The sequence below is a fragment of the Silurus meridionalis genome, chromosome 22 (assembly GCF_014805685.1).
Source record: "Silurus meridionalis isolate SWU-2019-XX chromosome 22, ASM1480568v1, whole genome shotgun sequence".
In the NCBI taxonomy this organism is placed as follows: domain Eukaryota; kingdom Metazoa; phylum Chordata; class Actinopteri; order Siluriformes; family Siluridae; genus Silurus; species Silurus meridionalis.
The window spans coordinates 13,401,113-13,425,660 of NC_060905.1; the positions used below are offsets into that span (position 1 = coordinate 13,401,113).

The window sequence follows — 24,548 nt, forward strand, 5'->3', positions numbered from 1 at the left end:
ACCTTCACTGAACCCCATGCAGTTTGCCTATCATCCAAACCCCTCCATTTGGCCCTCACCCACCTGAACAACAAGGACACATATGTACGATTGCTGTTCATTGACTTCAGCTTAGCATTCAACACAATCATCCTTCAGCACCTGATTGAGAAACTGAGCCTACTGAGCCTGAACACTTCCCCCTGCAACTGGATCCTGGACTTCCTAACGAAGAGACCTCAGTCAGTCCGGATCGGGAACAACATCTCCAGCACCACCACACTGAGCACTGGGGCCCCCTTCAGGGCTGTGTGCTTAGCCCCTAGTGCTGTTCACTCTGCTGACTCATGACTGTGTAGCAATGCACAGCTCGGATCACATCGTCAAGTTTGCCGATGACACGACTGTGGTGGGTCTCATCAGCAAGAACGACGAGTCAGCATACAGAGAGGAGGTGCACCGTTTAACAGCCTGGTGTGGAGCCAACAACCTGTCCCTGAACGTTGACAAAACCAAAGAGATGGTTGTGGACTTCAGGAGAACACAGATTCGCAACTGATCATCGATGGATCCTCAGTGGAGATTGTCAAGAGCACCAAATTCCTTAGTGTTTATCTGGCAGATAACCTCACCAGGTCACTCAACACCAGCTCCATCAGCAAGAAAGCCCAGCAGTGTCTCTGCTTCCTGAGAAGGCTGAGGAAAGCTCATCTCCCTCCCTGATCCTGACCATGTTCTAGAGAGGGACCATTGAGAGCATCCTGAGCAGCTGCATTACTGCCTGGTTTGGGAACTGCACCGTCTCGGATCGCAAGACCATACAGAGGATAGTGAGGACAGCCGAGAAGATCATCGGAGTCTCTCTGCCTTTCATCATGGACATTTACACCATACGCTGCATCCGCAAAACCAACAGCATATTGAACGACCCCACACACCCGTCACACACACACACACACACACACACTTCACCTTCCTGCCATCAGCAAAAAGCGGTTCTGAAGCATTCAGGCCGCCACATTAAGACTGTGTAACAGTTTCTTCCCTCAAGCCATCAGGCTCCTCAACACTAAACTGAACAGAACTAAACTGAAACTCTCACACACACACACACACACACACACACACACAGACACACTCAACTGCTACTGCTGTTTTTGCACTGCACTGTGTATGTTTACATATACTCTTGGTTATAGTTTTTATAGTTCTCTTTGTACAGTACTGTATATTCAGAGTATACTGTAGGTTTACTGATCGGTCGCTATCTTGTATTATGTGTATTGTCTTGTGTTGTCTGTCTGTCTGTACTGTCTGTTTGTACTGTCTGTACTGTTGTCTGTCTTTACTGTCTGTTTGTACTGTTGTCTGTCTGTACTGTTGTCTGTCTTTACTGTCTGTACTGTTGTCTGTCTGTATTGTCTGTACTGTCTGTCTGTACTGTTGTCTGTCTGTCTGTACTGTCTGTTCTGTTGTCTGCACTGTTTGCACTCGATGCACTTTATGTAGCTTTGTGTTGTGTTGTAGCTCTATGTTGTTGTTTAGTGTAGCACCAGGGTTCTGGAGGAACGTTGTCTCGTTTTACTGTGTACCACTGTGTATAGTAGAAATGACAATAAAAGTCTCTTGACTTGACTTGAACTCTATACTTGCTCAGTTTATGAATGAGATAAATGTAAGTCGGTCTGGATAAGGGCGTCTACTAAACACCTTAAATGTATTACACATTTTACACACTGGAGAAATTGAGAATCCAACATGGGTATTTTAAGAATACAGTCACCATCATCATTATGTAAAGTCTGGGACATTTTCTGCTCACTGAAGTATAAATTAAATGTAGTTTTATCCATATTGTGGGTTTTCTCTCTAGTTTCTGACTTTGGCATGTATTTCTTATTCACGAAGTGTTTACACAATCACTTTTTCAACCATCAACAAGCTCCTGTAGAACCTCCCTTTGAGATGTGGCAATATGGCTTCTTCTTGTACATGGGCCGTAATCCGAATACATACATGATCACTCTCCCTATTCCCTTACAACTAGAAAAAATAAAACGATTGAAACTTGAAGCTGCTTTTATAGGCTGGAAATGAATTCATAGTCCATTATATTTGGATATTCGGGCGTCACTGGGGGAGGTTTGCACTCTATGACAGACGGAGCCCCTTGCTGGAGGGAGGAAGGGAAGACGACAGAGTGGGGATGTGAATGGGGATCGAGCCGAGCTGACGTGTGCGTGACCGTTAGTGAGGGCGCAGCGCGGAAATTCAAAATTCGAACGGCTGCAGTGTGTGTGAGTGTGTGAGAGAGTGTGTGTAGGAGTGTGTATAGCAGGATTTGTCCTCGTTTAGGCTACACATTGTATACAGTGTTATTTAGCTCGAGTTGAGGATTGAATTACTTCGGAATGGATCCGTTCACTGAGGTAAATGCATGACTGAAAAAATACTGTTTTGAAAGTCTCGGTATTTTCGTTTTGGTTTTCGCTGTAAAATTGTGGAGATGATTTTCACACAGAAAATGAGGGAAAATACGAGAAAAGTTTAGTTGCAGTGCAGGTATTATTGCAGGTATTATTGCAAGTATTTCTAATATATTCAACCTAGCATAACTCTCTTTGGCTAGTTCATCGTGTAAAAGCCGTGGTACTTTTACAAAGATTATTCTTAAGGCTCGGCGTAATGTATGGCTTTTACACATTATGTATGAAAAAATATATATATGTACACATTTATGTAGAAGAAATAATAATAATAAGTAATCATCCAAACGAGTTAAACAGGGAGCAGGGTAGGATTTTATCGCCTTTTGCTTGTCCACCAATGAGATGGTTTGAATGTGGTCACGTGACGGCATTTTTGAGCCATGACGGTCCCTAACTGAAATTTCCAGTCACTGCTCAGAGGCTTGTGTGTGTGTGTCTGTGTGTGAGATCATTGTAATGAATTGCAGATATGCATGATGCATCATGATGCATGCATGCATTTGTGCCAGATATATTTCTGGGGTGTGGAGTGTGTTAATGGGAGAAACAACATTTGTCATGTTTGTCAGAAAAAACTAAAGGGTCCACAAAATATATTACAATATCTTTGTCATTTCAGACTTTTAGCAGCCAAGGACCTATTTTTATGTTAAAAATGTTAAAAACTCAATCAGTGCATGTTCATTAGTCCACTTTTCAAACGGTATCCTTGATTAAGTGTGCAAAGTAATATTACACCTATGCACTGGACCCACAGTGTTCATTCCTGAGTCTTTTTTCTTTTGTTTATAAAGTGAAATATTAATTTAAATATATTTAAAATTAGGTTAATGCAAGTTTAGTTCATCAGCCTACCTGCTATGGTGGTAAGCATTGGATTGGATTCAACCAGAAAAAAAGATATGATTTATTTTTCAACACTGTAACAATAAAAAAACAAAAAAAAACAAAAAACCATGCCCTAGGAACTTAGCATGCCATGGGAACCAAGGATTTCAAGAAATCCAAACCAGATAATCTCTTCTGATCTACTCCTATTTATGATGATCGATTCCGATCTATTTTAAAAGCAAAGTTATTGCATTAGAATACCTATTGTTTGTGATATTTTGAATATAAAAACAGTAAATAAAAATTAAACCGCTTTTTTTGCATCAGTTGTGAAGAAAAGCTCATCTTCAAATGAATTTAAGAAACAATTCTTCCTTTATCATTCCACAGGCATAACTATGTGATTGTGATCCAAGTTAGCTTACAAATGACATAAACAGGAAATCGTCATAAGCTGTCACAGAGAAATGTGGATAGATATCCTTTATTAATTAATCAAAGGCGAATTAAAATGTAAATAATCATACCAGTTACTTGTCCCCATGCAAATTCCTTCTTTTGTTCAGACAAATTGTAGTATTTAGCATTTCTTTGTTTTGGCTCTTTTGTCATTTGAAACAAGCTTGTTTAGCACAAAATCGTCTGTCAATGTGAAACAACCTCCTGCAGAGTTACCCCAACTGTGTGTTTTTACTGTTTACTTAGAAACTGTTAGAGCGCACACGGGCTCGCAGGGAGAATCTTCAGAAGAAGATGGCGGAGAGGCCCACAGCAGCCAACCGACAAATGAACAAGAGGTCAAGAGAGCCTCTTACAGAGACAAACAGTGTCCTCGGTCAGCCGCCAGCTGAGAAAGGTGCACAAGTTTTCCTGATCTGTGCAATAATTATATTAGCAATCCACAGGAAATGTCCACTGCCAGCAGTCAAGATATATGAATAGAGAGCTTTGTATTTAATGCTATTAGTTCAGTCAGTTATGTTTTCTGAATGGGAAACATAGTATTAACTACTGCAATGTTGATTTTATCATATCACCTAGTTTGATTTCTGATGAAGTTAAAAGGATTGTTGTTTCATTGATAAAATGACCACTGTGACCACTTTTGATTCTAAAACTTCTCTTAATAAAATCATTTGCGTTTGGATTACAGCACTTCCCTCCTTAAAACCCTCTCCTTCTAAGCGTCGGTGCTCAGAGGAAAATGCTGGGGAAGAGAACAAGGAACCTGCCGCTCCTCAAGTCACCGTTTCAGAGCCTGCAATAGACAAGAAGCCCCCCATTGCACCAAGCAGTAATCAGTCAGCCACAGTGGAGCGACTGGCTGTCCAGACCAGCTCAGACTTGGTCAAAGGGCTTCCACACCATTCTCCAGACACTGAGAAAATGGAGGCGTATTCTTCACAGATTACAACAGGATGCACAGATAAGGTGATCAAGCACTCTATAATGGCGGAAAGCAGCGAAGCTGTCCGAGGCGCTCCTGCTCTCATTCCATCTGCCGGCAACATGAGGTCTCGTCTGCAGAAACTGGCTGACCAGAGGCACTGCTGGGACTCAGAGGGTAAGCGTGAGTCAGTGACTTCTTTGATGAATAGCTGCCTTATTTACTTACATATCGGGTCTGTTACTTTCTAATGTGGTTGCTTATTACATGATGATTTGATTAAGGGATTATTCATCAATGCATTCTATTGTATTGTGGTGAATTAATTAAAATGTCAGTTTAAATAAATTTTTTATGAAATGGCTTCACTGTGGCAACTGCAATTTTGTAGTAAATAACGTTGGTGTTTTTCATTTATACAAAATGTTAATTCATATTGAATTGTATTTTACAGGTGGCCTTGAGCCAGCCCCCAACAGTGTAGCCCTGTCCCCTATTAAATCCCAAAGCATGGCGATTGCTCCTAATCCAGCTCCAGCCATCACATCAGAGAAGCCGTTGGGCAGAAAGGGCAGACTGGCAAACCTTGCTGTGACCATCAGTTCCTGGGAAGATGATCTTGGGCATCCGCCCACTTACAGAGACAATGCACAAGGGCAGCCTGGCACAGCCTGTGTTCCTCCTCCAGCACGTGTGGGAACGAGCACCAGTGTCAAGACCATTGCTGCTGCACAACAAACTAAGTCTGTTGGTTGCAAGCCTGTGCACAGCACTCAACAGGTTTAGATCCACTAAACATATTCTCATGGTGCATGAACAACAATGTGCATTTCTTTTTGTTCTTTTACTTCTTCCAGATGTTAATCACACATTATTTTTGCTTTGTTCTAGCCAGCAGTTTATTCTCCAGTCAGATCATCCAGAGTGATTCCTCCAAGCCCCCAGAAGACCGATGTACCTGAGACAAAACAAAGACATCTCTCCCCTGCATCCAGCCCCCTGAAGAGCTTCTCTAGTCAGCAGTCTTCGCCAGTCAAAGCTGGAAGAGTCCCATTTACTCTTCAGGCTGCCCAGACTTCCAAAAGCCCTTTGAAGACTCAGGCCCCATGTAAAGAATTAGGACCAGGAAAAGTTGTTCATGCAAGTCCTGCAAAAACAAACGCTGCAGCCCATCCTTCCTCAGGTGTAGTGCTTTCTCAGGCTCCTGAGAGGCTGATCCAGAATTCAACACCCATACAGAAATCTGGCCCTGTTGGACCTTCTGGTGAGTAACTCCTTCTTTAAACTGGTTTTAAAGCAAATATAATTTTTTTTTTTTTACATTTTTTATCTTTTATCTTTATTTTTTAAACTTTTGTTAATTAGCTGTACTAGGTACATTTTTTTATCCATATTTGCCCATATCATTGCACTCTTTAGGAGGTGTTAAGTCGTTTTTGGAGCGTTTTGGGGAAAGGTGCCAAGAACGCAATCAGGGATCTCCACTTAACGGTGTGGGTGTGGCTCATACACCTGCTGCTACACCGTCATCACCTCACAAATCAAAACTGCTTCTGGAGAGGCTACCTGTTACACACGGGGCATCCACTACTGCCCTCCTCACTCAGAAGCAGAAAATGGCAAGTTATTTATTTATTTTTTTTGTTGTTGTTGTGTTTTTTTTTTAATCTCTTCATCTTGTGTGAAGTGGCTAGAGTTCCATTTTCTTCTGACAAAGTGGTTTTATTTTTGTTGTTAGGAACGCGAGGCAGAATTGGCACAGGTTCGCAACCGATTTCAGAACAGCAAGGTGTCAAAAAGCAGAGAGGATCTTTCAGAGGATGCAAATAATGCAGAATCTAAGGTTACTAATGCTTTAATGAATAATTGTAGTAGTGAGGATCTGTTTAGGATTGTTGTTCAGTCTTTACAAATGATGCTAGCCTAAATTTATCTCAAATTCTACTCCAATGCAAAGTGAATGAAACACAAGTGTGATTGCAGAATTCTTTATCATCCACAGGAGGTGGACGACCCCAATTTAAAGTCTGTCCCAGTACTTAACAAGGAGCCATCAGCACCACGCCTGGACGTTCTGGAAAATAAATTAATAAAAAATGGTATTGATTGTTCTATGCATTTATTCAGTCGTTCAAAAGTACCCTTCTTATTTGATAACATAGCCCAATAATTTGTGCAGGAGTTTTCTTCTAATCAGATTATTTGCTTCCTCAGAAACATCAAATATAAATCCAGTCCTCTCAAGCCCATTGAAGAAGGTTGAGGTTTCTTCAGAAAAAGCAGAAACAGATAAGCAAGGTGATAAAGGCAAGAATATTAAAAGCTCCCTGTGTCATTGCCATGTTCGCTGAAATTGTGTATTTGCGTGCTTAAAGAGATCCTTTTGATTTTGTAGAAACAAAGGAGGAGATACGCGAGATCGAGATGAATGTTGATAGCTCCATCAATTCTGAGGTGATTAACAATCTTTTCGAAGATGTTTTGGAAGAGAAAGATGAGGATGCTTCTGAAGAGGACGAGGAGGAAGATGCTCTTAACATCTCCTCCATGTCTCTCCTCACACCACTGGCAGAGACTGTGGCCTCAGTGGTCAAGAGCCCTGAAAGAAGAGTCATGGTGAGTTTCACACTGGACAAGCAGTGTGCTGTCTATGATTGGATCTGTAGTGTTAGTAGGTGCTTTTATATTTCCATTCTGAATAAGTTGTTCTTGTGTTGTTACAGACATCAACCCCGGCCAGCTCATTTACTGAGAAAAACGGGACCCCTGAAGCTGTTTCCAGGCCCACAAAATTCCAAAGGACACGAATGCTTGGTGCTGGATCTTCTGACAGCATTGATACTATCGACGAAGAGCACAAACTTCCATACAGGTAATCTTACAATGTCATGATGTAAATATGAAGCCAAATATCATCAAACTCCATCCAGTGCATTTAACAGGTATGTCTGTATTTTCAGCATTGATGCATATAGATCAACAAGAGTGAAAGAGACTGAGAGACCTCAAGTGAAACAGGTGATCGTAAGGAAGGAAGACGTGTCGCAAAAAATAGAAGTGCCCAAAAATTCCAGTCACATCAGCATTAAACAAAAGATGCAGGTGATTCGAAGGAACATTGCTTTTCTCTGGAGAAATATAAACTTGTGTGGCTAGTTAGCTTCAAGTAGATGTCTCGTTTGTTCTTTCAGGTTTTATCCAATGAGATGTCCCTGCAGCAGACAGTGATTCATCAAGCCAGTCAGGCACTGAACTGCTGCACAGATGAGGACCATGGGAAGGGCTCTCAGGTCGAGGCTGAAGCTGAGAGGCTGCTGCTTATAGCCAGTAAGTGACCAGTGACACACAGGAGTCTAGACTCCTGCCTTATTTCTTATATGTAATGGCCTTTTCTTTCTCCAGCTGAGAAGAGGGTGGCACTAAAAGCTGAGCTGGATCAGTTGAAAGCAGAGGGACCGACAGTTCAGAAAAAAAGCTCATCCAAAGCCCAGGATGATATGGGCGTTCCTCCCTCAAAGGGCTCCATCACGCTGCATGATCTTCGCTTACCTCTCAAGGCTGACTTTGTCTGTTCTTCCGCAAATAGGCCTGGTACTGCTTCTGTTATTTTATTTCTTTCAAAGTGTTCTGTAAATATTCTGTGACGAATGACAGAATTTTTAGAATTAATGTGAAGACTATGGTTATGTAATAAACAAATCCCAAATGCGTCTTTCTGTGAGTTTTGTAGGTGTAGTATTTTTGTAACACTGAATGTTATTACAGTAAAAAAGCTGTTAAAATGTAAAAAAAAAAAAAAAATTGTACTGTCACATTTGATTATATCAGATGATATTTTTGTCCAACGATATATTGCACCTCAATGTAAATATATATTTCCTGTCTTAATGGTGATTATGTATTTAGTTTTAGAAACTTACTAATTCAATTTGTAGTTCAGCACCATTTAGTTTGTATATAATCTTTTTTCTTTTTTTAAATAAAGAATCTGGAAGCCATTACTTCTTCGTGATGATTCGTGCCGGAGCTGAAAACATGGTTGCTACTCCTCTGGCCAGTACCAGTGCCCTCAATGGAGATGCCTTGACCTTTTCCACCAAGTTCACTCTGTGAGTCCAAATTACTCAGTCATCAGCTCTGCACTGTAGATATTACCTTCACCTTTACAGCACGTTTATTTTCTTCTTTTCAAATTTCAGACCCGATGTGTCCAGTGACTTTGAGATTGATATTGAGGTCTACTATCTTGTAAGTACATTTTCCTTTCTCAGTTTTTAAGCATGCATGATTGAGAGAATTTTCAGTGATAGATCTTCTGTTTTCTCAGGTTCTGAAACGTGAGCTTTTTGCAGAAAAAAGAAAGAAGCCTGCCAAGTCCAAGGTAGAAGATTTTCCTTTTTGTGGCTTCATAGTACAAATGGAAATGTAGTTTTAAATAACAAACATAATGTGAGTTTGTATATTATGGTTCAGACATGTTTTTGTGAATGTATAGTTCAGTACTTTGGTTCCATTTGACCAAAATGACTTTTGTCTCTTTTTTTTTGTTAGGCAATCACTCCCAAAAGATTTCTTGGTTTAACTGTAAGTAAACTTTTGCAGTTTCTTAATAGTTTATATTGTACAAAGTTCTATAGTAAACTCTATCATACCTGACGCACATTACCGTCATTTGCACTACCATGCACTCACACTTTATGTACTTTACTGATCTGTCATATAACCTGTACCCCTATTTAATACTCATACTGTCTATACTGTCTCACATTGTTTGTTTTGTCTTGTATAGTCCAAGCTGAATGTATAGTTTTTATTTATGTCTGTACTTTGAGAGTCACTAACAGCTGGAACCAAATTCCTTGTGTGTGTCAACACACTTGGCCAATAAACCTGATTCTGATTTTGATTCTGATTCTGCTGTGCCATGAAATGCACAATGTCCTGGTGTCATGCTCACACTGAATCTGATCTCCCTAAGAGGCACAAAGAAGCAAAAGGTTCTGAAAGTTCCTGACTAAGATTTTTCATTATTATTATAAATGTGCTAAGAAGACTTTATAGAAAGGCAGAGAGTTTGGGCTTTGGGCATCTGTTGCTGTTGTGTGTTTTGTTTTGTGATATTAGTGACAAACTTTCTTCTTTTTTTTTTCTTGTCTGTTTAAATAACAGAAAAGCAATCTCCAAACACCTGGTGAGTCTTAAGTAAAAAAGCAAAGATTACTTAATTTATTTTATCGACCACTTCCTCTGTGTGCAGCTTGGATAACCCTGTGTTTGTGTTTGTAGTAGTGGCAAGCCCCGGGGGTCCGAATGCTGTACGCACAAGCAGCTTTTCTCTTGTCGGCTCACACAAGTTAACCTTGTGCACCGTTGGAAAAAACAAATTTCCCCTGGAAAAGGTAAACTTCATGATCTGCTTTTGTATAACTTGTGCAGATGAAATAGCATTTTTTTATTTATTTATATATATATATAGTTTTTGCATTCGGAACTGGGTTTTTTTTCTTTTGTTTGTTTGTTTTTTCATGGGTTATTTAGGACACAAAATTCTTGTGTGTACTTAATTTGCATGTTCCCCAAGCATTATGGTCTTCCTAATACTAACGTAATGCAGTTCTACCTGTAGAGAGCAGCTCGGTAATGCATGATCGTTCTCTTTTTATAGATCAAATATGAAGGGTGTGAGAGCAGGCTTCTCAGTGACATGTTTCAAAATAAGGTTTTTATATTCGCTCCATGGGTCGGCGGCTTCTTGGCTATTTTGTTAAAAAAATCTTTAACTTGGCTATTGTGCTTTGCAATGTTCTACTAACTCAAATCACTTGCATGTGTCCTCACTTCTTTATCTTCTTGGTTGGTGGTTGGAGCAGTCTCTTCTCTCTTTTTCACAAATACTGTATATCTTTTTTTTTTTGGCTTATTTATAAGCCAAAAATTTTAATGTATTTATTTATATATATATATATATATATATATATATATATATATATATATATATATATATATATATATATATATATATATATATATATATATATATATATTATATTATATAATATTATATAATATTATATAATATAATATATTATATAATATAAAATATCACCTCAAACTTCTAGGTTCCATTTCTCTGTCCTTTGGAAGGCCATATTTACCTCAGGATGCACTGCGAGGTTGACTCGCATGTGCAGGAAAGGGGCTTTTTGGTGAGTGTCCTTGCATACAGATCAAAAATCGCAATTCTTTATAATGCATATTATTGCTTTGACGTGATTATCACATTTGCACTGACATATCTGTTACAATTTCCAGACCATGTTTGAGGATGTCAGTGGATTTGGAGCCTGGCATAGGAGATGGTGTGTCCTCTCAGGATACTGCATCTCCTATTGGACCTACCCTGATGATGAAAAACGCAAGGTAGATTCAAAGAGTGTGGGATGTTTCTTTTTTTTTTTTTTTTTTTTAAATGTATACATTATTAAACACGTGGGATGTTTTTGTGTAGAATCCTATTGGTCGTATCAACTTGGCAAGTTGTACAAGTCGTAAAGTGGAGCCTGCTAATCGTGAGTTCTGTGCCCGGCCCAACACCTTCGAGCTGATTACAGTGAGACCGCAAAGAGACAATGACCGAGAAACTCTGGTCAGCCAGTGCAAAAACACCATGTGTGTTACAAAGTAAGACCCTGTTCAGTACATGTTCAGTACAAACCTGTAAACTTTAAAACTGAATTGATAGTAACATAATAGTAATAATCACTAATAATATGCACAAAGATAAGTGAGAATGATTTCTGCCATTCATATATGCATTCATCTTTTACTATACAGGAACTGGCTTAGTGCTGACACTAAAGACGAGAGAAACCTGTGGATGCGGAAGCTCAATCAAATCCTAGTAGACCTGCGCATGTGGCAGCCAGACTCATGTTACAGGCCGGTGTGACCCAAATAGAGACAACGATCATAGGTCCTAATTCTACACGAATTATTACTGTTTGCTTAGAAGTGCAATACGATATCAAAGTTACAATGCGTTTACAGCCGAATACAAAGTTAAGGAATTGTATATTTTACCGTGGACATGGGAGATTAAATTTCAATAAAGCAATGCTTAACATTTCAGTATTTCATAGAAGAGAATAATCCCCCTATTATTGTTTGTAAAGGGCACATGACTGTACAGCTTAACCTAATAAAAATCTACAGCGTATTCAATTATAAATCACAAATGACTGTTTCCAATATCGAAAAGAAAGCCATATGTTGGTTCCTGGATTCATTCTTGTCGTTTAGTGTTATGTCGATTTTAACTTCAGTACAGGAAGCAAGATTTAGTTTGATTATATACTTGGTGCAGTTTAAAGCTCTAGGCTATATATTTAACCATATTAAACCGCAGTTGGTTTGCATTCAGATATGTAAATTTTCTGCTTCAGTCTTTATATTTATATCGGATTTTGCTTAACTGCTGATATACATGCTGTAATATAATATGGAATTGGTAACCGCTTCTAGTAGAATAAGGTGTATACAATAGCTTGAACTACACTAACGTGTTTTCAATGTATTATTTTCTGTGGTCCTCTATATAACCACACACAGTACTGTGTTTAATATTAATGCTCAAGTGTTTGCTGCAGATAGTATGTTGGGAACTACAGATTTTGGATTTTAATATAATTTCAGGCTTCTTGCTTACGTTAAATATATTTTAGTCTTTTTTTTTTTTTTTTTATGCGTGTATGTGTGAAACTATATCTTTACTAAATATTAAGAGCACATCATTTTTAAATAATCAGGAGGGTTTGCTTTTATTCAGGGATATTTTTTATATGTACTCTGTGTGGGTTGAACAATGTTAAAGTACTTTATAAACATTTCATGCATGAACAGTTTAATTAAACTGGTCATTAGGACTAATGGACAGCGGAACTGTTTTTTTTTTCCTATTTTACAGAATTTTATTTGCATTCAGTTACATTTTGGATGCTTTATAATGCAGAGTGGCAAAACTATTCTATGCTGTTAAAAAATACTACTACTAAAATGCACAATTATCAATAACTGCGTTTCATGTTTTATCTTGCAGTAGATCTTTTAAGATGAAAGATCTCCATTACACCAGCTTCACTTTGAGTGTATGTTAAGTGTTTTCTTGTTTTTGTTATTGACACATGGCAGACTGTTGGGGTTTTTTTTTCTTTCTTCACTTTATGCTAGCATTTTTTTTCTATTTGCCTTTAATGCACATACTTAGATGCCCACTTAAAAGACAATGTTGAGATTCACTTTGACTATTAGAAAAGTTCACTAAGGCTTCTGTTTTTTGGTTTCCACCTGGTTTTAAACACTCCAAATGTAGTGCCAAGAATAACAGTGCTGACCGTCTAATAAAAGCCAATGCTTCAACCAATCCTTGTATGAATATCACTCTGATTTTACATTCATTGTTTTATGTACTCTAAGAATGTAACTCAGTACTTTGTTGAAGAAGTAGCGCCTTGTTCTTACTAGTAAGTGACAAGCACTTATCCATCTCTTTATACAAGAGCCACAATTCTGGCAGCAGTAATGATTGGATAGTAATGAGAGAGTCGTCTTCTTCTTTCAGCTTCTCCCATTAGGGGTCGCCACAGCGGATCACCCGTCTCCATACCCCCCTGTCCTCTACATCTGCCTCTTTCAACCCAACTATCTGCATGTCTTCCCTCACCACATCCATAAACCTCCTCCTTGGTCTTGCTCTTTTCCTCCTACCTGGTGGCTCCATCCTCAGCATTCTCCTACCGATATACCCCATGTCCCTCCTCTGCACATGTCCGAACCATCTCAATCGCGCCTCCCTCACCTTGTCTCCAAAACGTCCTACATGCGCTGTCCCTCTAATAAACTCATTTCTAACCCTGTCCATCCTCGTCACTCCCAATGAAAATTTCATCTTCAGCTCTGCTACCTCCAGCTCCATCCTCCTGTCTTTTACTCACTGCCACTGTCTCTAAACCATAGAACATCGCAGGTCTCACCACAGTCCTATAAACTTTCCCTTTTGCAGATACCCTTCTATCACAAATCACTCCTGCCATTCTTCTCCACCCTTTCCACCCTGCCTGCACTCTTTCCTTTACTTCCCTAACACACTCTCCATTACTTTGCACTGTTGACCCCAGATACCTGAACTCCTTCACCTTCTCCACCTCTTCTCCCTGCAACCGCACCACTCCACTGCCCTCCCTCTCATTCACACACATGTACTCTGTCTTACTCCTACTGACTTTCATTCCCCTTCTCTCCAGCGCATACCTCCACTTCTCCAGTCTCTTCTCAACCTGCTCACTACTCTCACCACAAATCACAATATCATCTGCAAACATCATAGGCCATGAAGACTCCTGTCTGACCTCGTCCGTCAACCTGTCCATCACCACTGCAAACAGGAAAGGGCTCAGAGCCGATCCTTGATGCAGTCCAACCTCCACCTTGAACCAGTCTGTCGTTCCTACTGCACACTTCACTGCTGTCACACTGTCCTCATACATGCCCTGCACCACCCTCACATACTTCTCTGACACACCAGACTTCCTCATACAATACCACAACTCCTCTCTCGGCACCCTGTCCTACGCTTTCTCTAAATCCACAAACACACAATGCAACTCCTTTTGACCTTCTCTGTACTTCTCCTTCAACATTCTCAAAGCAAATAATGCATCTGTGGTGCTCTTCCTCGGCATAAAACCATACTGTTGCTCACAGATGGTCACCTCTTCTCTCAGTCTGGCTTCCACTACTCTTTCCCATAACTTCATGGTGTGACTGATCAACTTAATTCCCCTGTAGTTACTGCAGGTCTGCACATCCCCCTTATTCTTAAAGATCGGTACCAGCAAACTCCTTTTCCATTCCTCAGGCATCCTCTCACCTTCCAAAATCCTGTTAAACAATCTGGTTAAAAGCTCCACTGCCATCTCTCCTAAACATCTCCATGCTTCTGTCCTAATGTCATCTGGTCCAACTGACTTTCCTCTTAATATCCTCTTAATAGCTGCTCTCACTTCCTCCTTACTAATCCTATCCACTTCCTGCTTCACCATCTCCACACCATCCAACCTTCCCTCTCTTTTATTTTCCTTGTTCATCAGCTGCTCAAAATACGCCCTCCATCTTCTCAAAACACTCTCCTCACTAGTCAACACATTTCCATCTTAATCCTTTATTGCTCTAACTTGCAGCACATCCTTCCCATCTCCATCCTCTGCATGGCCAATCTGTATAAATCATTCTCTCCTCCCTTAGTGTCCAACTTCTCATACAGCTCCTCATATGCGTTTTTCTTGGCTTTTGCAGCTTAACCTGCTGCCACATCTCCTTGTACTCCTGTCTACTTTTCTCATCACTCTGTCAATCCCAATTCTGTTTCACCAACCTCTTTCTCCTTATGCTCTCCTGCACTTCCTCATTCCACAACTACGTCTCTTTGTATTCCTTTCTATTTCCAGATGTCACACCAAGTACCTTCCTAGCTGTCTCCCTCATCACTTCTGCAGTAGTTGCCTAATCATCCAGCACCTCTTCACCACCACCGAGCCCCTGTCTGACCTCTTCCCTGAATTTCACAATTTCCTCCTTCAGTTTCCACCATCTTATTCTTCTTTCAGTCTTCACTCTCCTCCTCTTCTTCTTCACCTCCAAAACCATCCTACAGACCACCATCCAATGCTGTCTAGCTACACTGTCTCCAATCTCCTTCAGGTTGCATCTCCTACATAGAACATAATCCACCTGTGTGCACCATTCTCCACTCTTATACGTCACTCTATAATCCTGCTTCTTCTTAAAATAAGTATTTACCACTGCCATTTCCATACTTTAAGCAAAATCTACCCACCATCTGCCCTTCCACATTCCTCTCCTTAAAACCATACCTACCCATCACCTCCTCATCACCTCTGTTCCCTTCACCTACATGCCTATTGAAATCCACCCCAATCACTAATCATTCATTCCTACATACACCAGCTACCACTTCATCTAACTCACTACAGAATTTTTTCTTCTCCTCCATCTCACAACTCACTGTACTCACTCTTACTGTACTCTTCCTTCAGAATCATCTCTACACCATTCTATCCACACCATAAAAGAACAGTTTAAACCCACCTCCAATGTTCCTGGCCTTACTCCCTTTCCACTTGGTTTTCTGAACACATCCACCTTTCCCTCTCCACCATATCAGCTACCTCTCTCCCTTTACAGTCATAGTACCAACATTTAAAGTACCAACCCGAACCTCCACTCTCCTACACTTCTTCTTTTCCTGCCGTCTCTGTAGACATCTTCCTCCTCTCCTTCTCCTCCTTCGGCCAACAGTAGCCCAATTTCCACTGGTACCCTGTTGGCTAATGATACCTGTGGCGGTTGTTGGTAACCCGGGCTTCAACCGATCCGGTATGAATTTCTCTTTCGTGATCCGCATATTTGATTTGGCACATGTTTTACGCTGGATGCCCTTCCTATGGTTTCCTGGGTTATAGTAATGAGACAGTAAATATATATAATTCTCAATAATTCTGTACATTAAAGTAATTATTCAAATATTTTACATGTGCATTATTGGGGACAAAATGACCCTGTGGTTCAAACAAACCAGACTGATATCTTCCATATTTATTTTACAAATTACTGAGCATCCACTGTATGTAACAAAGTGTCCCTCCTTGAATCCTCCTGTGTGGAATTAAAGTAACCCCTGTTTTATGGAAGTCCCATGACTTTGTTAGAATACAAAAATAAAATATCATGAAGACCACAGAATTACATGGGACAACTTTTTTTGTTCACTCAGGTTTTAATATTACAATATGTATTTATATTAAATGGCCCCTGAGGCATCATTAAATTAATCATTACTATATATAAACAATGCAAAACAGATATACAGTATATCAGATCACAGATCATATCACTAAAAACCTTTATGATGTAAACGATAGACTTTTTGACTGATTTTGAAGTCTTACTAGCAGCAAAATTAAAGGATACATTTATTTTTATTTTTAAATGTATATTTGTTGCATGCAAAAAAACAAGTGCTGAGTTTAATTTGACAATGTCGACCTATTTTGAAAGACTACTCTAGAGCCAATCAGAGGGCGTGTTGTGTTGCGCGGGGGCGGGGCTTATCCATACAGACGGGAAGGCGGTGCTAGAGCGCTTCCTTTCCCAGGCTGAGGAGCTGCAGTGGAGGGTCGGAGATTCCCACAGCGCGGTGTTAAAGTCTACCATGGCGCCCAGCTCACAGGCAGAAGATGTCGTCTCTGGTGTTCGTAATGGGATTCGGGCAATCCTGCTGGGGCCACCGGGCGCGGGAAAGGGAACTCAGGTCAGACTCCATATGCTAGATAGCTAGCTTAGCAAAGCTAATATCCGACTGAATGGACTGCATGGTTCAGTAACGTGACACTGTGTCGGTTCCTGTGGCAAAGAGTCGGTTCAGTGTCGGTTCCATTTTGCGTTTCTTCTGTATAGAAGTTGAAGTTAAATGGAGGTTCTAGGTTAGGATTCGGTTTCCTTCTTGTGTTTCCTTCTTGTGTTTCCTTCCTGGTTTTTTTTCCCCCTTGTGTCTCGTTGTTGTCTCTTTCCGGAGTTTAATTTCCTGGGTTTACTTTCCTTGGTGTCTTTCCTGTGTCTCTTTTTTCCTAAGATTATTCTCTGTTTTTCTTCCCTGGTTTCCATCCCTGGGATTCCCGAGTCTCTTCCCTGGATCTTTGGATTTCTTTCCTAAATAGATTGCTATTGAATAGATTGCTTCATTGCACTGTGTCTTTGTAACCTTTGACTCAATGCGTTATTAAAGTCCATGTGGAATATAGTGACTCAACTGTCTGGATCATTTTATAGTGGATCATCAAAGCATCAAAGAGGGTTATTATATTTCAGAATTAAAAATCTACCATGAAACACATTCCTGTATAGTGAATTGTAAAAAGTCTGGTTTCACGGTTCACTGAAGGAAAAAAACCAGTGCAAGATCTTCTGTTCTCCACTGTTTTCCAGTTATTATTCATCTTCACCCAGTCATCTTCAGTAACGTACACCATAATGCTAATTTTTTTTCTATATATATGAAAGATAAGTTACACATTTCTGGGTGATCACAAATGTTTTGCCTTTATTTGTGAATGACTTTTAAAATGTAAATCTCTGAGCAGTCGAAATGAAAACCTGTTTCCTGAATGTAAACTAAGCTATTTAATACCTGGAGAAGATATCTGGTGTAATACATTTGTCCCTTTACAGGCCCCCAGGTTAGCAGAGAAGTTCTGTGTGTGTCATCTGGCCACTGGAGACATGCTGAGAGCGATGGTGGCCTCTGGCACGGAATTGGGCAAAAGATTAAAAGAGACGATGGATGCCGGCAAACTGGTAATGTGAACAAATGTCCTCGTTTAGTCTGCTGATTTGACTTCTTATTATTCTGCCTAGCAATTTTGAAATGGTGCATTCTTTTTCTTTTCTTTTTTTAAGAAGATCTTTGTCCGTCTTGTGTTGTTAGGTGAGTGATGAAATGGTCGTCGAGCTCATTGAGAAGAACCTGGACACTCCCGCCTGTAAGCAAGGGTTTCTGTTGGATGGTTTTCCTCGTACAGTCAAACAAGCAGAAATGGTAACCGAGTTTAATGAGTGTTTATTGAGCAGTTTCTACTACTTCCAGAACACTCGTTGTTGTAATACCGAATGTTCCTGTTCTCCCGTGTAGTTGGACGATCTGCTGGAGAAACGCACAGAGAAGCTGGACTCTGTAATTGAGTTCTCTGTAGATGACTCTCTCCTTGTGCGCAGGATCTGTGGCAGGTAAGGTGTGTGTGTGTGTCTGTGTCTGTGTCTGTGTGTGTGTGCGCGCGCATTAAACCAGAGCTTTACAATGTACAGCTGCAGTTTTTTTTTGAATAATTGTTGCCTGCACTAATTCATCAAGCAGTCCTAATTTTTAGGTGGGATTATCAGAATATTCAGGGCAAGGGGGACTGGGTGTTAACGTAGATAAATAAAGTACTTTCTTGTAAACAGAGCTAGTCTGACGTTTTAATACCACCGTGTGTATGTTCATTTCGATTTCTTTTTGTATTTATAAAAGTATTCTAAGAAACATACAAGTTATTGCACCATTGTAGGAACGTTAATGGCGTTAACTGTTCGTTTCTGCACCAGATGTGCATGTGAGCACAAGACTGCACATGAATTTGTATTTCAGTCTGATATTATTGCTTTGGCTTTAAATCATTCCACCTCCTCCTGAGTCGATTTAGACGTGTTCAGGCAGTTACCATTCTGCACAGTTTTGTTTCCCTTCAGGACATGGCTTTTTGGCAGCATATTTTAAAATGTTTGATTTTCTTTTTTTCTGCTTTGTTGCATTTTCAGACTTATTCATCAACCCAGTGGCCGCTCGTACCATGAGGAGTTTAATCCACCCAAAGAACCTATGAAGGATGATGTAAGTAATTGGTTTAGAAGCGCAGGTTACAACCTACCTTGTATAACGTGTTAAATAATTGCCAAAACAGCTACAAGAAAGCGGAAGCTTGAGGTTTAATGAGCCAGGAATCTTTCAGAACATCAGCTGCATTACATTGCCAGCTTACCCTGCTTTAATAACCGTCTACACAGCAAATGTGATACACCGATCAGGCATAACATGGACATTATAACATTCAGTGATGTAAATTACACTGATTATCCCTTCATCATGGCACCTGTTAGTGTGTGGGATATTATTAGGCAGCAAGGGACCATTTTTTTTCCCTCAAAGTTGATGTGTTAGAAGCAGGAAAAATGAGCAAGTGTAAGGATTTGCGTGACTTTGACGAGGTCCAAATTGTGATGTCTAGACGTCTGGGTCAGAGCAGCTCCTGTGGGATGTTCCCAGGCTGCAGTGGTCAGTGTCTATCAAAAGTGGTCCAAGGAAGGAACAGTGGTCAACTGGCGACAGGGTCATGGGCGGTCGAGGCTCATTGATGAACATGGGGAGTGAGGGCTGGTGCGTGTGGTCCGATCAAACAGACGAGCTCCTGTAGCTCAAACTGCTGAAGAGGTTAATAATGTTAATGCAGTTAGGCAGGTGGTCATAATGTTATGCCTGATCGGTGTATCAGTGGACGTTTACTGGCTACTGTCGTTTTCCGTTTGTCCAGATTTTGTTTGGTTTTGCAAAATTTGCCTGTAGTGTAAATATTGTGACATTTAGTAATAAGTTCAGTACTTTTTTTTTTTTTTACCAGGACCATTTATTTCAATAGTAAAGATTGAATAATAAAAAAAAAAAAAAATTAAAAATGACAGTCATAATCAGCCTCAGATCCAGAATGTAGTCAGTGTTTGGTATTGTGTAATAGCTATTCTGGAATCTTATGCATGCTCATAACACTGTTTTTATATCCTGGATATGTCGATTTCCTAATGTATGTTCAATGTGCGCTTGTTTTTTTGAACACTTCCAATTGTGGTGTTGCACTGGGCATGTTGGGGAAATTATCGAATGACTGGCTACAGACCAGTTCAGACTTGAATCTCTTTCCATTCGTTGTGAGTGTTTTGCCTCGTGTTGCTTAGTAAAGCTGAAATTCCACAGAGATGCATTTAAATCTCACGCTTCAGCTTTTAATGTGGTCTGAACCTTTGTCACTATATTATTATTTAATAACTTCGACAAAGAAGGTGGAATTGTGCAACTTGTAGTTGCACAGCAACGCGTTTGTAGATTCAAGATAACCAGAATAAAGAGCGTGCGCAGTGTTTGTACATGTCGCTTTTTATTGAGCTGTGTTGTAATTACAGCTGGTCCAAATTCGGCTGCCCTCGACCCCCGTCCTCGTTCAGTGACACCATTGTATGTGGTGTTTTTGTCTTTTTTTTTTTGTACTACCAGTATAGATTTCGGAATGCAGCAGGTGCACTTCTTTTCCTGGCTCTACATACTGTGTGTCCTGTGTATTCGAGGTGACCTGCTTTGGTGCTGGAAAGGTTACGAAACCTGGAATTACACTCAATTACAGATCTATTACTGTGAGAAAATGTTTCTGTACCGCTCATGTAAGGAGTTTTGAATCGCCGGTGCTTTGTAACGATGAATTAACTTAAGAGGTTCGTGAGGGAACTGATTATAGCTGCTATCCCATGTGTGTTAAAGGAATAATTAGAACCTAATTCAAATGTACAGTATTGTTCTTGTTATAAATCGAAATCGCTGACAAATTGTCAATGGAGATGTGTTCTGATGACCCCGTCGTGATTCGAAAATATCGTAAGAGACATGGATTAGCTTACAGAGGGGTCTTAAAGAATGCTGATCAATACAGGATTGTATACTGTCATTTGTATAAACATTACAGTATACGCACCGATCAGGCGTAACATTATTAACCTGCCTAATATTGTCTTGGTCCCCCTTTTGCTGCCAAATCAGTTCTGACCCATTGAGCATCAACATCATTATCTTCCTCAGCAATTTGAGCTACAGGGGCACCTCTGTTGGATCACCGGTCTTCACCGGCTCACCACTGTTCCTTCCTTCCTTGGAGCACTTTCGATAGATACTAACTACTGCAGACCAGGAACTTACAAGAGCTGCAGTTTTGGAGATGCTCTGACCCAGTCGTCTAGACGTCATAATTTGGCCCTCGTCAAACTCGCTCACATCCTTACGCTCGCCCATTTTTCCTGCTTCTAACACATCAATGTTCACTTGCTGCCTAATAATATCCCATCCACTAACAGGTGCCATGATGAAGAGATAATCATTGTAATTCATTTCACTGCTCATAATGTTATAATGTACTAATCTAATTTGGGACTACCTGTAAATGATTAGAACATCGAAACTCCTTTAAACCACAAATTTCCAGTGTGTTTCTATTACCTCATGACATGGGCGGGGTCTAGAATCTAGTTCTTCATTAAGGCACATTAGGTCCTCGACAAAATGAGTTCAGTAACGGGCCTCTGTTCTGTTCCTCATATACTGGTTTGAATATTTTCCTCTCTGTTTGTGTCTTTAGGTGACTGGAGAGCCTCTGATTCGTCGTAGTGATGATAATGAGTTGACCCTGCGCTCGAGGCTGGAGGCTTATCACAGACAGACAGTCCCCCTGGTGCAGTACTATAGCGCACGCGGTATACACCGCGCCATCAACGCTGCTCAGTCGCCCGACGTCGTATTTGCGTCCATCCTTGCTGCCTTCTCAGCTGCCACCTGTAAAGACCTTGTGTTATTCATCTAAACATTCTCTCCATCTCATGATTTTCCCCTTAGTGTTCTTAGTTTCTGTCTCGATCACGGAAAGGTTTGGGCTTTAAGAAAAATGCTGCACTTGAGTGTGTGTGTTTGCCAACTTAAGATTGTCTGGGTGCATGTTGTTGCCTCGACTAAGCTATAAATACTTATTTTTATTAAATAAATGACACATCATGGCACATATAGAATTTCTCTCTGTGTAATAGCAATAGTGATTGTGGTGTGTTCACTCATGCTGTATATCTTGAATTGGAAACAAAGTGAGCGTCAGTTTCTGAAGATCTCTACATTTGTGTCTAAGCAACCAGCAATGGATCTAGACAAAAATAGTCTTTTTATTTAAAAATCTCACTCAGTAAGTCAGCATGACTCATCCGTCAACAGCTTTTCCTTTCTAACTTATAACTAATCAGTCTGATTGTCAGAGCTGCTTGACAGTTACTCACTCAAGTGGATCTTTTGTCCCTCTTCATAATTGTACAATTATTTTAATCGTTTGTAAGCGAATCATTTTCAAACTTAATTGCACTTTATATAAAAAAAAACACAGCGTGTGCTTTTGTCGTTGTGCTGTTCTTGTAGTTCTGCTCATGTCCGCCAGGTGGCACGCTTATACACTTTGTTTGTTTGTTTGTTTGTTTGTTTGCTGCATCCTGCAGTGGAAAAAATGATTTGATTTACTTGCTTTCCCTTTTTTTTGCGCCCATGTGCTGTACAGACTATTTAATTTACTTGAGTCGTTTTTTTTTTTCCTCTACAGCTGTCTGAAACCTGCTTCCTCCATCCAGTCTGAGCCAGATGAGACAAAGGGGGTGTCTATAACATAAGTTTATTTTTGGTTATGACAGTACACTGTATTTTGTATTGCTTACCAACGTTGAAACAGACCGGTGTATTACTTGAAGATGGCACTCGATGTTTCAATTGAAATAAAAGAATACAAATTTCTACAGTCTTTAAGTATGATGTAGTTTTTCTTTTCAGCTGGAAGAAAAAGTTTATTTTAAATGACTAAAGCAGTATGTTACCAGAGTTCCAAATGTTTAATTAAACAGATATTTTAAGTGTGAGATTTATGAAGTATTCACCTGGAATGGTTTTCAAATCACGTGTGCCTTGTCAAGTGTGAACTTGACATTTCTTGCCTTCTTAATGTGCTTTAGAGCAGCTGTCTTTTAGAAACTGAAAGGTGAGTACAGAATCAATAGCCCTATTAGTGCTTCTACATCGACTGTACACCTCCATGTTATGGCAGGAAAGACACAAAATCGTTACATTAAGAAATGAAGATCGTCAATCGAAACAATTTTAGGATCTTTTAAATGCATCTCCAAGTGCAGTCACCGAAACCGTCAAACTCTATAATTAAACAGATTCTAATGAGGACAGTCCCAGGAGAAAAAAAAAAGACCAAGAGCTACTTCTGCTGTAGAGGATAGTTTTATTAGAATTAGCAGCTTTGGAAACCACTGATTTACATAATTGCTTGAGTCAAGTGTCAGACATATTTCAACATCCACTGTTCAGAGAAGACTGTATGAGTCACTCTTATGGTTAAATTGTGGCAAAGAAACCATTACTTCCTTAAAAAAAAAACAACAAGCAGAAGAGATTTTCTTGGGCCGAAAAACACAATAAATTCAATTCATTTTGATTTGTATAGCGCTTTTAACAATGAACAATTTCTCAAAGCAGCTTTACACAAATAATGTGGTGATAAAGAATGAATAAGATGGTTTAATAAGCTGGTCTCGGTGGGGACTGTGGCAAGGAAAAACTATCCGAGATGGCATAAGGAAGAAACCTTGAAAGGAACCAGATTTAAGAGGGAACCCATCCTCATCTGGGTGGCACTAAATGTCCATTAATTACAGATAAGCGATGTTTAGGTGTGCAGTGATGGTAATTAGATGCTGTAGTCTTGTGTCAGTGTAGCAGACTGCTGATATTAACTACAATCCAAATCCAAAGCCTCAAAGCTCCTGTTCTTACTCCCATAATTTCATAGATCCCCAGGCCGTAAATAAGAAACCACCCTCAGCTGCACAGTGTGGCCTCTAAGAGGCAGGCGGGGACGAAGCGGGCAGGAACAGCGGTCACTGGAACCTCAGGAGCATGTTTAACTTAACTGAGATAGAGAGCGAGAAAGAGAGAAGGATATAGATGACCATTTAGGACATTGTGCATTTGGGGACTCCGACAAGACTCGCTATGGCAGCATAACTAAAAGGTAGAGCCAGAAGGTAACACAGACATGACGGATCTCTGGGATAAGAGACGACCCACCACACCACTGTCAACAAACATAAGTGAACATGTGAGAGTGAGGGGACGACAACATACAAATATCACAGTTCACCAAACACTCTATATCCATGATCCCTCCAGATCTGCTCCTTTTAGGAAAAACCTACCGATAAAAGGTTCGATTAAATATGATTTCAGCTTTGATTTAAACACTGAGACTGTGTCTGAGTCCCGAACACTGATTGGAAGGCTGCTCTATAACTGTGTTGTTTTCTGAAAGAAAGATCTGCCACCTGCTGTAGTCTTCATTATTTGAGGT

At 40.1% G+C, this 24,548-nt stretch overlaps 2 protein-coding genes across 6 annotated transcripts; both read left to right on the plus strand.

Moving 5' to 3' along the window:
* Window positions 1-2,201: 2,201 nt before the first annotated feature.
* On the plus strand, window positions 2,202-13,105 carry anln (anillin, actin binding protein). 4 transcript variants are annotated; one of them, XM_046835323.1, is made up of 26 exons: window positions 2,202-2,408; window positions 4,005-4,155; window positions 4,453-4,863; window positions 5,141-5,466; window positions 5,578-5,950; window positions 6,106-6,305; window positions 6,425-6,529; window positions 6,689-6,785; window positions 6,901-6,984; window positions 7,082-7,302; window positions 7,410-7,558; window positions 7,647-7,788; window positions 7,878-8,013; window positions 8,089-8,277; window positions 8,672-8,795; window positions 8,886-8,934; window positions 9,014-9,067; window positions 9,238-9,270; window positions 9,856-9,877; window positions 9,973-10,085; window positions 10,352-10,405; window positions 10,806-10,892; window positions 10,999-11,106; window positions 11,195-11,367; window positions 11,521-11,659; window positions 12,782-13,105. In XM_046835323.1, the coding sequence occupies exons 1-25, from the start codon at window positions 2,391-2,393 to the stop codon at window positions 11,633-11,635; spliced, it is 3,534 nt and encodes a 1,177-aa protein (XP_046691279.1). In that variant the 5' UTR covers window positions 2,202-2,390; the 3' UTR covers window positions 11,636-11,659; window positions 12,782-13,105. The 4 variants fall into 4 exon arrangements, with proteins under 4 accessions (XP_046691279.1, XP_046691280.1, XP_046691278.1 ...); XM_046835324.1 differs by having other exon boundaries at window positions 12,785-13,105; XM_046835322.1 differs by having other exon boundaries at window positions 11,521-13,105.
* A 3,738-nt stretch (window positions 13,106-16,843) lies between these two features.
* On the plus strand, window positions 16,844-22,937 carry ak2 (adenylate kinase 2). Of its 2 annotated transcripts, XM_046835539.1 has the most exons (7): window positions 16,898-17,071; window positions 17,989-18,114; window positions 18,245-18,355; window positions 18,449-18,543; window positions 19,114-19,186; window positions 21,747-21,942; window positions 22,743-22,937. In XM_046835539.1, exons 1-7 carry the CDS (start codon window positions 16,973-16,975, stop codon window positions 22,748-22,750), a joined length of 708 nt encoding a protein of 235 aa, XP_046691495.1. In that variant the 5' UTR covers window positions 16,898-16,972; the 3' UTR covers window positions 22,751-22,937. The 2 variants fall into 2 exon arrangements, with proteins under 2 accessions (XP_046691496.1, XP_046691495.1); XM_046835540.1 differs by lacking the exon at window positions 22,743-22,937 and having other exon boundaries at window positions 16,844-17,071; window positions 21,747-22,733.
* Window positions 22,938-24,548: the final 1,611 nt, after the last annotated feature.

Excerpts from the sequence above, each read along its gene's own strand:
- anln (XM_046835322.1), top strand. Across the intron at positions 4,156-4,452 it reads TCAGCCGCCAGCTGAGAAAG|CACTTCCCTCCTTAAAACCC; the intron begins GTGCACAAGTTT and ends TTTGGATTACAG. Across the intron at positions 8,278-8,671 it reads TTCTTCCGCAAATAGGCCTG|AATCTGGAAGCCATTACTTC; the intron begins GTACTGCTTCTG and ends TTTTAAATAAAG.
- ak2 (XM_046835540.1), top strand. The coding sequence starts at position 16,973 with ATGGCGCCCAGCTCACAGGCAGAAGATGTCGTCTCTGGTGTTCGTAAT. Across the intron at positions 18,115-18,244 it reads CGATGGATGCCGGCAAACTG|GTGAGTGATGAAATGGTCGT; the intron begins GTAATGTGAACA and ends TTGTGTTGTTAG. Across the intron at positions 18,544-19,113 it reads GTGCGCAGGATCTGTGGCAG|ACTTATTCATCAACCCAGTG; the intron begins GTAAGGTGTGTG and ends TTGCATTTTCAG.